This window comes from Mytilus edulis, chromosome 8, assembly GCF_963676685.1.
Source record: "Mytilus edulis chromosome 8, xbMytEdul2.2, whole genome shotgun sequence".
Classification (NCBI taxonomy): domain Eukaryota; kingdom Metazoa; phylum Mollusca; class Bivalvia; order Mytilida; family Mytilidae; genus Mytilus; species Mytilus edulis.
Genome location: NC_092351.1, coordinates 24,588,930 through 24,607,742, shown reverse-complemented (window position 1 = coordinate 24,607,742; position 18,813 = coordinate 24,588,930). Strand labels below are relative to the sequence as shown.

Below are 18,813 nucleotides of genomic sequence, written 5' to 3'. Positions count from 1 at the left end.
CTCCGAATGAAAAAATATAGAAAATTGTTAAGCTGGGTTTTTTTTTAAATGAAAATACATAGATCATTCATTTATTGCAATCAATTATATCAAACATGTAGTTGAAATAATTTCTAGAACCAGTCACACTCTGTAGATATAATGCGTCGGACATTGTATGCATAAAATAAAATTTAGATTTTTAACTGTATGAAATAAAATTAGTAAGGCTCTCGCGGAACCGTGACAATGTCTCGCCTTCGTTTGCCGTAAACTTGAACTCTCAGGCTGAACAAAATCAAGACACTATATTTTGATTGTTAGGAGCTTCTGCCCAAGTTCACAAATATTTCCGGTGCCTATAATATAGCCTACTTTAATTAAGTTATTTGAATCTGAGCTGGTAAAATAGCATATTATCTATTATGCTGGTATCGGCAAAACAGCTACAAGTATTGCCTTTAATGAAAATGCATATCAATTTTAAATACTATTCTAAATAAAATAGCTTTGAGAATCGTGTAAAAAGCGTTCGTTGTTCATTCGTCAATGAATCATTCAACGTGCGTGTATCGTGCGTGCGTGTATCGTGCGTGTATCGTGTATTTATCATTCATCGTGCATCGTGCGTGTATCGTGCGTTCATCATTCATCATTCATTTTGCGTTAATCCTCCGTGTAACGCTCATCGCTCATCGTGCGTGTATCGTGTATCGTGCGTGTACCGTGCGTGTATCGTGCATTCACCGTGCGTGTATCGTGCGTGTGGTCAGTTTGAATTTTAGAAGGTCTGTAGTCACCGTCCGTTTTATTCTGGCTAAGATACAAAATAGGAAAATTCCATGAAATTTCCTTTAGAAAATGCACTGTTTTAGAGTTACCTCCCCTTAAAATTTCAATTCAAAAACATTTTAAAACAACCAAAACTAATCTACATTTGTAAAAATATTAATATTTCTAAGTTATTATATTCTTATACATTGGTTCTTATAAATGAAAATTCACATAAAATATCTGCATTCCTCAATTAAATTTTGCTAACTTGATCGAAAATTTAGACATTTGCTTCTCTGCTTTTTACAATCTAAGATGGCGAAAGACACCCATACCACCTTAAATGAGTATTTGTATACTCTCTCTTATGTGAGAAGAAGATAGAAAAAGCTAAACAGACAATAGGAGATCAAGAAAACAAAGACTTTTGTCATCAATTGTAGTCTCGTCTACAATGTTTGGGAGTGTCCTTTGTTTAATATGCACAGTTTAGTGAGCGACACAGCCTCGACTTTGTTTAGTAATGTAAATGTTTTAGTTCTTTTGTAGTAATACTGGTCATGCTCGTGTTAGTGTTAATTTTCCTGGCGAATAAAAGTGAGTATTATAACAAAATAACACACAAGAGTAAAACTATGATAATGATATGAAAAAAGTCACAGATTTTAGAAATATTATATATTTTTCATGTAAAAGTTAATAAGCAAAAAACACAAAGTATACCACCAGTTTGTACTTACTAAAATATAAACAAAACATCCGCTCATGGAAAGATGGGGAAATTAATTTAAAACAGCAATTTGAAACTAGACAAATACATGTACAGTGTAACAGCCGACAACGCAGGAGTAACATTTTAAATCAACTTAGTTAAAAGTCAAAAGAAAGATAAACAGACCGTAATTTGAACCAAAAATGTTTTCACAATAGAATTTGTGATCACACATATGACAATGCTGTCAATATAAAGGAATTGTCTAAAATTGGCATGCATGTGGTATGTTAAGCTAACTAACAAAACATATTGACTAATCATTGCTTCGGAAAAATGACTATACTTTTAAGTCTCAAATGCATGATTTTTTTTATTAATTGTAAGTGGCTTTGAACGTGCTGTCAGTAACTGCGAGTACTCTCAGATCAGTACTTAGTGTCTTTTTGTTGTTGGGACATACAAGTACCCGACCACGTCCACTCTCTGTTTTTGTTGGATTTTTTTCTATTTGTATCCATCTGATGATTTAAGCCTTTTTAACGGACTTTTATATCCCAGTCTTATTTGGTACTGTTAAACCACTGTCTTAGGTTAGGGGAATGTTGGGATACCGCTAAAAAATTTTACCCCGCCACATTTTGGATGTATTTGTCTGTCTCGAGTCAGGAGCCTGTAATTCAGTGGATTTTAGTGTGTTACATTTTTTTTTTTTTTTTGCTCATTTGTTTTACCTAGGCTGTTAGTCCTCTCGTTTAAACTGTTTTACATTTGTCATGTCGGGACGTATTATGGTATATCGTTGTCCGTCTGTTCGTCCGTCTGATCGTCGTCAACATATTGGATATTAACATAAAAACGCTTCAAATAATTTGCATGAAACTTTGATGAATGTTTATATCTATTGACGTGAACTCCCTTTCGTTTTTTATACGACCGCAAAAATTGAAAAAAATTTAGTCGTATATTGGTATCATGTTGGCGTCAGCGTCGTCGTCCAAATACTTTTGGTTTTCGCACTATAGCTTTAGTTTAAGTAAATAGAAATGTATGAAATTTAAACACAAGGTTTATGACCATAAAAGGAATTTTCTTGGTTTTCGCACTATAACTTTAGTTTAAGTAAATAGAAATCAATGATATTTTGACACAAAGTTTATGACCACAAAAGGAAGGTTGGGATTGATTTTGGGTGTTTTGGTTCCAACTGTTTAGGAATAAGGGGCCAAAAAATGGAACAAATAAGCATTATTCTTGGTTTTTGCACAATAACTTTAGTATGAGTAAATAGAAATCATTGAAATTTTAAACACAAAGTTTATGACCACAAAAGGAAGGTTGGGATTGATTTTTGGAGTTGAAATCCCAACAGTTTAGGAATTAGGGGCCAAAAAATGGCCCAAATAAGCTTTTTTCTTGTTTTTCGCACCATAACTTTGGTATAAGTAAAAAGAAATTTATGAAATTTAAACACAAGGTTTATGACCATTTAAGGAAGGTTAATATTGATTTTGGGAGTTTTGGTCCCAACAGTTTAGGAATAAGGGGCCAAAAGGGGCTAAAATAAGAATTTTCATGGTTTTCGCACTATAACTTTAGTTTAAGTAAATAGAAATCAATGATATTTTGACATAAAGTTTATGACCACAAAAGGAAGGTTGGGATTTATTTTGGGAGTTGAGATCCCAATAGTTTAGGAATTGGGGGTCAAAAAGTGGCCCAAATAAGCTTTTTCTTTTTTTAGCACCATAACTTTGGTGTATAAGTAAAAAGAAATTTATGACATTTAAACACAAGGTTTGTGACCATAAAAGAAAGGTTGAAATTGATTTTGGGAGTTTCGGTCCCAACAGTTTAGGAATAAGGGGCCCAAAGGGTCCAAAATTAAACTTTGTTTGATTTCATCAAAAATTGAATAATTGGGGTTCTTTGATATGCTGAATCTAACTGTGTATGTAGATTCTTAATTTTTGGTCCGGTTTTCAAATTGGTCTACATTAAGGTCCAAAGGGTCCAAAATTTAACTTAGTTTGATTTTAACAAAAATTTAATCCTTTGGGTTCTTTGATATGCTTAATCTAAAAATATACTTAGATTTTTTATTATTGGTCCAGTTTTCATTTGGTCCAAATCGGGGTCCAAAATTAAACTTTGTTTGATTTCATCAAATAAAGGCAACAGTAGTATACCGCTGTTCAAAACTCATAAATCCATGGACAAAAAACAAAATCGGGGTAACAAACTAAAACCGAGGGAAACGCATTAAATATAAGAGGAGAACAACGACAAAACATATCAAAAATTGATCTTCAATTGCACAGTATTGTGCAATAGCAAGACATATCTAATTGCACAATATTGCGCAATAGCAAGATTTTCAATTGGAGTTATCTTTCTTTGTCCAGAATAGTATTTGAATCAACTTAAATCATTGTTTTACACAATATACAATGTATATTCACTTTTACTAACAACTGATAAATGAAAACAATCTTTACCATTCAGTGATAACAAGCACTTTTTTACATTTTGATATTTTATGATGTGTTTAAATGAGTAGTTATTGTTGCAAACTCCATTAGAAATTTGAATTGAGATCAGTTTTGGAATAAGGGAAAGGGGATGTGAAAACAAAATTGGGGAAAGGGGGGGTTACACTTTTTCCAGTTTCAGATCTCATAAATAAAAAGAAAATTTCTTCAAACATTTTTTGAGAAGATTAATATTCAACAGCATAGTGAATTGCTCAAAGGCAAAAAAAAATTAAGTTCATTAGACCACATTCATTCTGTGTCAGAAACCTATGATGTGTCAACTATTTAATCACAATCCAAATTGAGAGCTCAATCCAGCTTGAATGTTGTGTCTATACTTGCCCCAACCGTTCAGGGTTGAACCTCTGAGGTCGTATAAAGCTGCGCCCTGCAGAGCATCTGGTGATAAATTTTAGATTTGACGTTTCCGAGTTTTGGAGTTTCATTTATTACTGAAAGGTGAATTTTCCAGTTTTCGACAATAACTCAAATTGACTTTCAACAATTTGCCAGAAACTTTTGTGGCCTGTTTATAGATAAATAGATATTTTTATTATTCAATTACAACCTGGTACATATACATGAAATACAATATATTGCAGTTTTAAACATAAACATTCAATAAACATGTATAATTATACCAACCAGCCTTAAGAGGCTTATGATGTACTGTCATTTATGTACGAATAAATGTGGCCTGTTTATATATATTGACATACGTTTAGATTTTATATTTCCGAGTTATGGGGTTTTATTCATTACAAAAAGGGTTTTTTCACCAGTTTTTGGACAATAACTCAAAAATGCTTTCAGCAGTTTTCATGAAACGTTTGTTAACTGTTTATATCTATTGTTGTAAGCTCCCATTCCATTTTTATAATTTTTAGATTTTACGTTTCCGGATTTTATTAATGAAAAAGGGGTGTTTTTGAAGTTTTCGGATAATACCCCTAAGCACTTGAACTGTTTTCATTAAACTTTGGTGACTGACTTATATATTTAAAAATAACCTCCCTTTAGTTTTTTTTTCAATAAATTTCTGATATGTCAAAATTTTTATCACAATCTAAATTCAGTCAGTGTTCAAATTTGCACAACTGTTCATGATATGTCCTCTGCCGTAGTATCAGGCTGTCTTCGGTATTACTGGTAATTTTTTTTAAGTCAGCGGTGTCTCAAAATATTTACTTAATTCTTCCATAGACATAAATATTTGGTTGCGAACTTCGGTTGTCTTTCAATATGTCATCCTATGTGAAATTTTCAGTAACCACATAATTGAGTGGTTGCCGTGTTTTTGCTCGTCATCATTTTTGTCTTCTTTTATTACTTTATTCTGTTGAAAATAAGTCCAGACAAACGCCTCAGATGCAGCAGCACCAAAGTAAAGCGAGGTTTCCATAACCAAATTGATTTATCCTTTTAAGTGAACACCTAGTGACAAATATCTGAAAGACGAAAAGAGCTAGGAGTTTACATACAATGTATTTAGAAAATATTATTATATCGTGTTGCATAACATAAAACATTCTGAACCCGTCTACGTAAACACAGTATCATTTCAGCTCATAGGAATGATTCTTTTAAAATTAATGAAGTATCGATACGTGTAGATAAAGGATGTGACAAAGATAAATATTAAAAATTGTTGGGGAATTTTTTGTATAAAAATAAGAAAATGTGGTAATATTGTGAATGTAACAACTATCCACCATAGGTCAAATGCTGTAGATGTGAGCACTGATAGGTCACCGAACGGCCATTAACAATGAGAAAAATCAATTTTTCATACCAAGCTTTAAACGCATGACAGAAAAAGAAAAAAATACATGTGCTAAGGGGACACTCAGTACTCTAGGTGGAATAAAACCCGACCATAAACGAAAAAAGACAAAAAGATCAACAAGTCTTTTTTTTCTCTTGATAAATTTTATTAACACTATATACAAAAAAAATCACAGATATATAATTGAAAACGCGATTGAACATCTAAATTACTGTCCATCTTCTATTTACACGATTTCAAATTAATTCATCTATCTAAATCATTTAGTAAATGTTCCACTTGTGTACTTAACTATGTTTTAAACATCATAACCCATTATATAAAACAATTAAATAAGAACTATTAGTCTTTTCTTAAATCAAACATATATACAGCTATAGACAAATAAATCAGTTTATTCAAACATATACACAGACAAAATACGGATGGTATCCATTCCTGAAATTTGTCACTCAATTTGGAATTGACACACGGACACAACTGAAATTTCTCGCCATACCTGTCCATATGCGGAAGTTCTTCTACGTTTGATTTTATATATACGGCGAACATCTCTAAATCGATCAACGGAAATCATATGATTGTCAAATTGTTCTCTATCCTCATCCCCTTCTATATGTCAGAAATTTTTATCATTTATAAGATTCCGTAAAACTATAGACTAAAGTGTTTCTCATTTTTACCTTGCCAATGATAAAGTCACCGTCTGAAAACCACTTATTTATAATGAGTAACATTACACGGAATTTTACCAGTTATGATCAACTTCGGTGCCACAATTTTTAATGAATCGTCTTCAGATTTTTTACTTTCTTTATTTATTTACAAAAACTGTAACTACAATGTAGATTATTTTCTTGGTTCTTTCTACTTTCTAACCTTTCCGTTTTATGATTACTTTTGTTATTGATCGGCATAAGCACCAGTTGAGTAATTATAGGTATCACTTCTTGGGCTCTATGTGGGATCTAATTTTCATCCTGAATTATCTCGTCGAATACAATATCTTCGTCCCCTGTGTTAATTCCGCTTTCACTTCTTAAAGTCTGTTCATTATCATCATACTGTATTGCATTAGAATCTTGCCATGTTTTCAAACGTTTAGAGTCTCTCGTTCTGTTTGATCTTGATTTATGTTTAACACCTTTGCTGATTTGAGCGGCATTGCCTCTTGTCCAAACTAACGATACTCTCATTTTGTCACAAAGATACACCGAATTCCATGTAAAATGTGCATACTCGTCTATAATACTACTGATAAGAGCTACTAAGGGCTTTGGTAAATTTTCCATCTAAAATTATCCTTTACTGAACCTCCGTGTTTACAGTTGAAGAAATAAAGTCTGCTCAAACAACAAATTCACGCAAAAATTTTGTTACCAATGTAAATGTAGTTATCAACATAGACAAGAGTTTAGTCATTGATTTCACTAATTCGGCTGGTAATTATTCAAATCCAATAGTTATAATCCGGCTAACTCAGAGGCCGAGTTAACTTTACTAACTCGGGTTTCAACAAAACGAATTTACTTGAACCACTCGAGTTGATCCCTCGTACCCTGGTTCCAACCCTCACCGAGCCAAGGTTAAACTCGAGAAACTCTTTAATGACGTCAAACCAATGAGAATATTTTATTTTTTATGCTTGGTCATGGCCTTACCCTTGAGTTACTTAGAGTTGTTCCGAATATCAACTATTGTGCGTTCACGTGAAAATCTATTAACTCTGGAGTCGATTGTAGAGTTTCAAGTGAACTCGGCCAGAGAGTAATGATTTTGCGTCCTTTACGTTTAAGGTCCACTAGACTTTTTTCCAAGATCAACAAGTCAACATACACCTCATTGAGAACTAGAAGGTATGCAGTTCTCGTTCACACATGCAATCTGTCGTTTTGATCATACCAGAACAAGTCAGTTGATAAAATATGAAATAATTAGTACGAAAATAAACAAAGGTTTGATTTATCTACAACGCTTGCGAAGAAAAACAAAAATAATAGATAGCAACACTCGACAATCAATGACGGCTTGCCACATATGTCTTTTTACTAAATTTTCTGACATCATTATTCACTGTGTATCATCGCCACCGGAAATTGGGTACTAACGAAGCGGAGAGAAATAGAAAAAAAAGTAAACAAGTTAAGAATTCATTCAATTTAAAGCATTTCCACTCATTTGATGAGGGTGCCGCTTAAGAAATGATTTTCTGATATATAATTCTTTAAATTATTAGGCCGATAAGTACAAAATTAATACAAGATTTTGTGTAATACTCCAAAACTTGCCACTTAGTACCGGAAAATTTCGAGGTCGATCGTCCTCTGTCGCCCCATTCTCAAGATATTGAACTGTTTTTCATTATTTTTCCAGACACGTGTTTAGATTATTATAGTGTGGCATCATATTTACTAAAATATGTTGTCAAAAACATGCTTTTTTAAAGAATATGGACAAAAACATTGGTTGTTTGTTGTACGGCGAATTGCAGGACGTTGTACGGCGAATTGCAAAATAACAACTTTTGTTTGTACGGTGTCTTGCAATATATTATAATCTTAAGAGGAAATTAATCACTGTTGACATAATATCAAGTGACGATATTTTGTTGATATCAAAGCTTTACAGGCTTACAAATATACAATATGTCTTACTTATCAAATATTATTAAATATATGCCGTTAATTCAGTTCAGAAGGCCTCGTTGCGTACCGCTTTTCGATTTTTTTTATAAAAACAGTGGAGATGTGGTATGATAGCAAATAAGATAACTATCCATCAGGATAAAATAGAGTGTATGCAAGCAATTATATGCTATCGCACGGACTTCAACAACGAAAACTCGTACCTTATAGTCGGCTATAAAAAGCACCGACAGAAAAATGTGGAAGGACTCAACAAGAAAACTAAAGGCCTAACTTATATACAGTGTAACAAAACAATTTATGAAAACAACAAATAAGATAGAGATGAAGAAACGACAACCACCGAACCACAGGATCGAGAATTCGGACAGACACAATTAAGAAAATACTTTGTTTTCATCGAAAGTAAGGAGAAACAAATCGTGAATTTCATTTCGAATTAATTTTCTTGTCAGTTTCTTTTTGAAAATATATAATTTGCATACATCTTAAATGCTGTCAAGCAAATGGTATTTCTATCTAATGCATTTTATCTAATGCATAATTAGATTTGGGTGGGGGGAGGGGGTCCGTTAACATGTTAACAACACCTCGATTTTGGCAAAAACAGTTTAACAACAAATTTTAAATGCTGATAAGAGTTAACAGCAACTTTAATTTACCCTTTTTTCCAAACGAACCCAAAAGCAATGAAAAGGGGAAGTGCATATCTTCAATGTATTCAAAAGTTTGAAAACCACTGTACAAAGTCGCAGAAATGCCAAGCTCCATAAGGAATCTTTTTTAAAGCTGACTAATTTTTAGAAGACACACGCAAGTACCATATTTTTTTATTGACACATGGGCAGACATTTCAACGGATGGAAAAGCAGACGGAGTGATTGACTCCAAGAAAAGGGACTATGTCATGAATAATCGAAAATGCTTCAAACAGCAAAAGGGAGGCTTCTTCTGGTTATGTATATTGTTGAGTAAATGTTTTATGTCAATCAGTCGTAGCAAACTTGGGTTATCGTCATGACGTAGGAAAGTGTAACAAACAGATAAAATGAGTGAATACTATAGGGCGCGAACATTTTTTTTTATGGCGGGGGCTCTTATAAATTATGGTTACATCTCAGTCAGGGTATTCGTACGACTCATTGCTTACATGATTTTATTAAAAGGAATTACGAAGGTTTACTGATTTTTATTTTAAATCATCAAAACCATGCAGTGTATAAATCAGAAAGTAACATGTAAGGTGTCACAAATTGAAGCGGCTCTTTCATCTTCAAGTCCCAATTAAGAACTCTGAGCTGATATAAAAAAAGCCTTGGTCCATCTTTACATTTCTGAAGTCTTAGACTAGCAAATTTGACATCAATTTGAGAACCAAGTCCTCATTTGCGGCCTCTTCTACCAGGCCACACTGTTCAGTTATTTTACGAATTGCAAATTGAAAAGGTACTTTATTTTTCACAATTCCGTCCAGGTACTCTGGGTCAATATAATTTATCAAACATTCCATATACATCTGAATTATTTTCATCATAGGACTGACCAGGGTTTTAACTGGATAAGAAGTGGCCTTTCCTTTTAACGTTTTGGATACATTACAAATAGAAGGCATATATAACTACATTGGTTAGACGTATAAAGAGGGGCATGAGATATCCCTAAACATGTTTAACACTGCCGCATTTGTTGCACCTGCATGACCCAACTTGAGTCCGTAACCTTTGCTACATTTGTATATAGTCTTGTATTTAATATATTTCATTTTTTAAATTTTGGTTCATTTATATGTTTCAAGAAACAAGCATTGAACTTCTACCCCCTTTTTGTAGTTAAATGATTGCTCACTTGGGAGACAGCTTCAGGTATATCAATACACAGTTACAAGTTTAGTTTCGCATTATAGCCATGGTGAATTTTCTAAATATGAAAGTTTTTGTACAATTGAATTGATTTTTAGATAGTTGAATAATAATATAGCCTTCCTAGTGGGTTTATATGAACATTTAGATTGTTTTTAGCATGTTTTATAAGCCATTTTTCAGTTTGAACGTCCATACGTTCCTATCCGTACCGCCATAGATTTAGAAATTTTGTAATGTTTTTCAACAAAGATTTGACGCTCGATCTTTTCAATTCAATTTTATGGAAAAAACAGCAGAAATGCATATGATTTTTTTTACCTTTTGATAGATATATGTCTATGGTTTCAGGAAGGTATCACTCTTATTGATTGAAAATTGAAATTTTCCTTTGGACCAAATTTTTTAGATCTTTGTGACATGTTCAACCCCCTATTTTACAATATTTGGTTTCAAATTAATGCTGATTGTTGCCATGGTTACACACAAAAAAATTATATTTCACCATTATTACTATTGGAAATCAAATCTATGGACGATTCTCTTTCCATAAATAAACACATGCATAACTCAAATAGTAAGCCTTATTTATTAGGAAGGAAGGGAAAGAGGGTGTTTAAAAATTATGAGTGTCAATTCTAAGTTTTTTTCCTATCTGTGAATTGACACCCACCCTAGTGCATAATTTTCTCGTTGCGTTGGGTTGTTTCTTCTATTTGGTCGGGCTTCTGTTTCTTTGACATTTCCTCATTTCCATTCTCAATTTTATCAAGGATTTACTATACTCAAAGATTTTTTAAAGACATGTACAGTTACATATATGCTGAATATGTCACTCCTTTGCGGAAGCAACGTAAAGAAAGAGATGGACAGCAAATTTTAATGTGATTCTTATAAATAACAGTTAAGATCAGTTAACAGAGAAAATAATGTCAAAAACAGTGAACACTTTAAGTATTAAGTAACAGATAACAGGAATCTCAATTTCAAATAAACAGTTAACAACATTACAAATTTTAACAAAACAGATTACAGACAGTGGGTCGAAAACAGTTAACAGTTTTAAAATTTATCAGTCAAATAAAAGTTTTAAACAAATTAAAACCTTGAAAAGGACAAAAACAGTTTAACATAAAAGGGTACCTCCCTCCCCCCCTTAGATATTTGAACTTAATACTTAATTTTCTTTGAAAGGACGGTAAATAACTATGCTAAAATTAGCAAGTTGCCATACAGTTGAAAACAAGTTGCCATACAGTAAATTTGTCAACACGAGCAAGTTGCCGAATATGATGCCACACTATAATAATCTAAAATCGTGTCTGAAAAAATAATGAAATACAGTTAAATGTTTTGAGAATGGGGCGACAGAGGACGATCGACCTCGAAATTTTCCGGTACTAAGTGGCAAGTTTTGGAGTATTACACAAAATCTTGTATTAATTTTGTACTTATCGGCCTAATAATTTAAAGAATTATATATCAGAAAATCATTTCTTAAGCGGCACCATCATCAAATGAGTGGAAATGCTTTAAATTGAATGAATTCTTAACTTGTTTACTTTTTTTTCTATTTCTCTCCGCTTCGTTAGTACCCAATTTCCGGTGGCGATGATACACAGTGTTATTTCGAATAATAAAAAAATAAACACCATTGTGTTTGTCCTGTGACAGTTGTAAGTAAAACTGGAGGTGATATAAATGAATATGCATAATCAGATGTCATCTCCTATAATGATGTTCACTCTACAGTAAAATTGCTTATGGTCAGATAGCTATTAGCAATGACGATACAGCATTTCTTTCTTTTTCTTTTAGGTTGTAACATAAATGAAGCAATCTTACAGATTTGTATAGGATATCCAATCAATGATCCTGACCATAGTGATGTTATAGCACTTTTCATGAAAGCTTGTGAGAAAGGGAACATATCAAAGGTGAAATACCTTATTAAGGAGGGTTATGACATTCACATTACTGATGATGAGGGGCGAACCCCGTTGCACTGGTCTTGCTTACGCGATAACATTGACATGATAAACTTTCTAATAGATAAAACATGTGATATAAATACACCTGACAAACTTGGACGGACGCCTCTTATGTTAGCCTGTATACGTGGACACATCCCTACCATTACACATCTTATTGAAAAGGGAGCCGACATTAACATCGCGGATAACGAAGGAAAGACGCCACTGTGTGTGGGCTGTCGAAAAAATAGAATTGACATTGTAAACTTACTGCTAGAACATGTAGAATCAGCATGTGATATTAACACCAATGACAATAATGGAATGACACCTCTCATGCAAGCTTGTGCTGACGATTATCTGACCATAGTAGAAATTCTAATTACAAAAGGTGCTGAAATGAATACTGCCGATAATAATGGCAATACGGCATTCCTTTTGTCCTGTACTAATAAATTCCTTGATGTAGCACACTTATTGATTGATAAAGGATATGATATCAATACGATTGACCACAATAAGGTAAAAAGACTTTTTATGGACGCTTGTGCTGCAGATCATCTGCCATTAGTAAAAAGTCTTATTGATAAGGTATCCGACATTAACAGCACAATTGAGGAAGGACAAACGCCACTACATATTGCTTGTTACGAAGGCAACATTGATATAGTAGAAATACTGACAGTTAAAAATTGCGAACTAAATAAGACTGACAATACGGGAAAAACAGCACTAGTGGTTGCTTGTAGTCAAGGGCATTTCTCTGTTGTTCAGTCTCTTGTAAAGTTAGGGGCAGATATTAATATTACTGATAATGAAGATAAATCACCATTACATTGGTCTTGTAAGCTTGAAAACATTGATATAATAGACGTTCTGATAGATAAAAAATGTGATATAAATAAAACAGACAAATATGGACGCACACCGCTTATGCTAGCATGTATGGGAGGACATATCTCTACAGTATCACACCTTTTTGAAAACGGTGCACACTTAAGCTGCAAGGACAAAGAAGGGAAAACGACACTGTTTCATTCATGCTTCCGAAATAACATTAACACTGTAAAGTTTCTGGTAAACAACGCATGTGATATTCAAACCCCTGACAATAATGGGATGACGCCACTTATGAAAGCTTGTGCTGAAGGAAGTCTGTCCATAGTAAAATGTCTGATTGCAAATGGCGCTGACGTTAATGTTAAAGATAACAAAGAAAATACAGCATTCCGTTTTTCTTGTATACATGAAAACCTTGATATAGTAAACTTCCTGATAGATGAAGGATTTGACATCACTACAAGTGACCTTGAAAATGCAAACAGACTGTTTAGGAGTGCTTGTGCTGCAGATCATCTGCCATTTGTAAGAAGTCTAATTGATAAGGTCTCCGACATTAACAGCACAAATGAGGAAGGACAAACACCACTACATATTGCTTGTTACGAAGGCCACATTGATATAGTAGAAATACTGACAGTTAAAAAATGCGAACTAAATAAGACTGACAATACGGGAAAAACAGCACTAGTGGTTGCTTGTAGTCAAGGACATTTCTCTGTTGTTCAGTTACTTGTAAAGGTAGGGGCAGATATTAATATTACTGATAATGAAGATAAATCACCATTACATTGGTCTTGCGTGCTTGAAAGCATTGATTTAATAGACGTTCTGATAGATAAAAAATGTGATATAAATAAAACTGACAAATATGGACGCACACCGCTTATGCTGGCATGTATGGAAGGACATATTTCTACAGTATCACACCTTTTCGAAAACGGTGCACACGTAAACTGCAAGGACAAAGACGGGAAAACGACACTGTTTCATTCATGCTTCCAAAATAACATTAATACTGTAAAGTTTCTTGTAAACAACGCATGTGATATTCAAACCCCTGACAATAATGGGATGACGCCTATTATGAAAGCTTGTGCTGAAGGAAGTCTGTCTATAGTAGAATGTCTGATTGCAAATGGCGCTGACGTTAATGTTAAAGATAACAAAGAAAATACAGCATTCCGTTTTTCCTGTATACATGGAAACCTTGATATAGTAAACTTCCTGATAGATGAAGGATGTGAAATCACTACAAGTGACCTTGAAAATGCAAACATACTTTTTAGGAGTGCTTGTGCTGCAGATCATCTGCCATTAGTAAGAAGTCTAATTGATAAGGTCTCCGACATTAACAGCACAATTGAGGAAGGACAAACGCCACTACATATTGCTTGTTACGAAGGCAACATTGATATAGTAGAAATACTGACAGTTAACAAATGCGAACTAAATAAGACTGACAATACGGGAAAAACAGCACTAGTGGTTGCTTGTAGTCAAGGACATTTCTTTGTTGTTCAGTTACTCGTAAAGGTAGGGGCAGATATTAATATTACTGATAATGAAGATAAATCACCATTGCATTGGTCTTGCATGCGTGAAAACATTAATATAATAGACGTTCTGATAGATAAAAAATGTGATATAGATAAAACTGACAAATATGGGTATACACCTCTTATGTTGGCATGCAATCAAGGTCATATCTATACAGTTAAACGTCTTATCAAATCGGGTGCCGTCATAAACCAAACCGATACAAATGGGAAAACGCCATTGTATGTAGCATGTTATAGAAACAACATTCACATAGTAAACTTACTGTTAAAAAAAGGATGTGATATTGATATTCCTGACAATAAGGGGACAACACCTCTGATGGCGGCTTGTGTTGTAGGACATCTGTATATAGTAAAACGTCTCCTTCGTAAGAAAAACACTGCCATAACCGATAAGGAAGGACGAACGCCATTGTTCTTGTCATGTTGTGGTGGTCATATAGCCATAGTAATCTTCTTAATACTTAAAGGATTCGATATCAATCAACCTAACAATAAGGGACAGTCACCTCTAATGGAGGTTTGTGGTCAAGGCTATTTTTCTACTGCAAAACTTCTGATTAAGAGGGGTGCTGATATTCACATTGCCGATAATGATGGTCGAACGGTATTCAATTGGTCCTGTGTCGGTGGAAGCATCGAGATAGTCAAATTACTAATCAATAAAGGATGTGAATTTAATAAAGATGACAATTTTTGTAGAACACCGCTTATCACAGCATGTATTTCTAGACATTTCTCTATAGTTAAACTTCTTACAAAAAAAAGAGCCTATATCAATAACAGTGATAGTGAAGGTAAAACGCCGTTGTATTGGTCATGTTGCAGTAATAGCATTGAAATAGTAAACTTTCTCATAGATAACAAATGCGAGATTAATAAACCTGACAACAATGGGAAAACACCTCTAATGGCGGCTTGTGAGGAAGGACACCTTTCAGTGGTTGAACGTCTGTTTGAAATGGATAGTGACATCACCAACATGGATAAGGAAGGACGAACGCCATTATATTTGTCGTGTTGTGGTGGTAACATTGATATTGTGAACTTTCTAATGGGAAAAGGGTGCGATATAAATAAATCTAACAAGAATGGGAAGTCACCTCTAATGGCGGCTTGTAATCAAAGACATTTCTCTACTGCAAAATGTCTTATTGAGAAAGGTGCCGATATTCACATAACCGATAATGATGGTCGAACACCATTCTACTGGTCATGTGTTGGGGGTAATATTGACATAGCAAACTTACTGATAGACAAAGGAGGTAATTTCAAAAAATATGACAATTATAGTACAACACCCTTAATGGAGGCTTGTGCTGCAGGACACCTGTCAATAGTTAAACTTCTTATAGAAAAAGATGTTGACATTGACTTTACTAATAAAGCAGGAAAAACAGCATTGCATTTTGCTTGTGTCTGTGGTAACATTGATATAGTTAACATATTACTAGATAATACGAATTGCAACATAAATACATTGGACACTCAGGGAAACACAGCTCTTCTGGGTGCATGTATTCAAGGACATATCTCTACAGTTCAATGTCTTATTAAGAAGGGTGCTGATAAAAACATCTCCAATAAAGACGGGAAAACGCCATTGTATATGGCGTGTGAAAAGGAGGATATTGACATAGTTAACTTGCTGATAGATAATAAATGTGAAATCAACAAATCTGACAACAATGGGACTACTCCTCTAATATTAGCTTGTAGTAAGGGAAATCACTCTACAGCAAAACGTCTTATTGACAACGGTGCTACCATATCTCTAAGCGATAAAGATGGAAAAACACCATTATTTTGGTCATGTGCAGGTGAACACAATGAGATAGTAAATTTACTGATAGAGAAAGAATGTGATATACTTGAAGATAATAACAAAGGTTGGAATCCTTTTTTAGAAAGCTGTCGTAGGGGATGTTACCAAATTTGCGAACAATTAATTTCAAGAAACGTAAATGTTGGAAACGGAAGAGATAAAGATGGAAACACACCGTTAATGATAGCATGCGAGAAAGGACACGTTGAAATAGTCAATCTTCTTATCAAATATGGAGTTGATGTTCAAAGTAAAAATTATACCAAATTACAAAATGCTCTTGAAATAGCTTTAAACAACGGACATAATGAAATAGTGCAGATTCTCAAATGCAAAACCGTTTAATGAAGAATTGATTTAAAGTTACTAACATTTAAAAGTTGGTCAAACATATTTTGTCATTGACCTACAAGATTATAGTGTTTATAACTTCTTTATAGTTCAAAGATCAGTCTTTACAACATGGATTGCACCACGTGCATCCATAACCTCAAACAGTCTTCCGATTGCACATGTTCTAGTTTACCATTTACATATAACCAAACAGGTAAAATCGATACTGATGATCTTAACATTGTCAATAGCACCAATTTATCAAACAAATTATCCCGCAATATTGTGAGCATAAACTCATCAATTGGAAACACAACTTCAAAATACTGACAGATTCGTCGAAACCATGCAAGGCAATTGGGTAAACGCATGATAGATACTCTTTCAATATTGGCGAAGGCTGTGAGAGCGTTGATACAAATAAAAATAAACAACTGCAAAGGTCTATGAATATATATCTTTAAATACCTATATATTGCTGTATGAAAAATATGATGTGGCTCCGCAAATAAAGCACTAAATAATTATATTATATGAATTGCTTGATAACGGAATTAGGTATTGACATTTCACTAGGAAATTCGACATAAAAGGTTTCAACTCCTTCATGCAAAGTTGAATTTAGTTTGCACGTGCAACGTTTTTGTAAATACCTTTTAGTCATGTTGGCTGCTATGTAACTGTTTCGATTATTGTGCATTAATTGATTTTAAAAAAAATTAAATATATTGCTTCGAGAGTTCATGATGACAGCCGAGCGTGAAAACTCCTCTTGGGTTGTCAGTATCGTTAGAAACCACCCTGGACGTCGATGAAGGTAAATCCGAAAAAGGGCTTTGGAGACATAAAATGTATATCGAGTTGGGTTTTTCCTACACAACTGGGGAGATACCTTATGAATTGGGAATATGTCACCACCCAGCTAACACATTATATTTGTATGATATTATTGACTGGTTATATTTATGTTTGTCAAAACAATTTACCAAAAAATATTTTATAGACATTTTTTTTACATCAGAAATTATGAATGAATGATATTTTAACAATAATATTTCATCCCAATGTTTCATTGCTAATATAAAAACATTTTTTGTAAATATGTTTTTATAAGTAATAAATAAATATTTTTTGCTGATGTTTTTAAAATGTTAAATAGACAGTTTTATAAATGAGAACAATTGTATGTTGAGGAGATATTTCTTTGCAATATTCAATCAATTATATCTGATGGACATTTTTATATTACAGTTAATATATATATTTTTTTAGATGTGTAAAGGAAATATTTATAAAACATTTTTGATTAATATCTATGTAAAGCATAGGTTTGATGTATAATAAAATATCTCTTTGATGTAACATCAATATAATTTTCATGTCCTAATTAAAAATATAAAAATGGTAATATTTAATGAATATTTCAATAACATCATAACAATATATTTTTTCGTTTTATTTAGAAAATATTAGTTAAAGACTGTTTCATAAACGTTTTAAGATAATATCTTTTATAGATATTTGTAAGATGTATGATGGACATGTTTTCCAAATGTTTGTTAGTGATATTTGAGTGAAGCACATGGTTGATATGAAAAAAGAAATATTTTATAAACATTTTTACATAATATTTCTAATTAATATTTGTAAGATGTACGACAAATGTTTTTCAAATGTTTGTTAGTGATATTTGAGTGAAGCACATGGTTGATATGAAAAATGAAATATTTTATAAACATTTTTACATAATATTTCTAATTAATATTTGTAAGATGTACGACAAATGTTTTACTAATGTTTGTAAGTGATATTTGTGTGAAGCCCATGTTTGATATGAAAAAGGAAATATTTTTTATATAATTTTTCAATCAGATTAACATGAATGTCTCCTCATTTTTGATAGAAAAGTTTTAACAATTCTAATCTAACTTAGATGAAAATTCCAAAGAAAAATTATCTAGCGAATAACGATTGTGTTTGAAGAGCATTGA

The 18,813-nt window shown here is 33.0% G+C and overlaps 1 protein-coding gene across 1 annotated transcript; it reads left to right on the top strand.

Moving 5' to 3' along the window:
• Positions 1 to 12,073: 12,073 nt before the first annotated feature.
• On the top strand, positions 12,074 to 16,834 carry LOC139484011 (serine/threonine-protein phosphatase 6 regulatory ankyrin repeat subunit B-like). The gene has a single exon (XM_071267733.1). The coding sequence runs from the start codon at positions 12,074 to 12,076 to the stop codon at positions 16,832 to 16,834; it is 4,761 nt and encodes a 1,586-aa protein (XP_071123834.1).
• Positions 16,835 to 18,813: the final 1,979 nt, after the last annotated feature.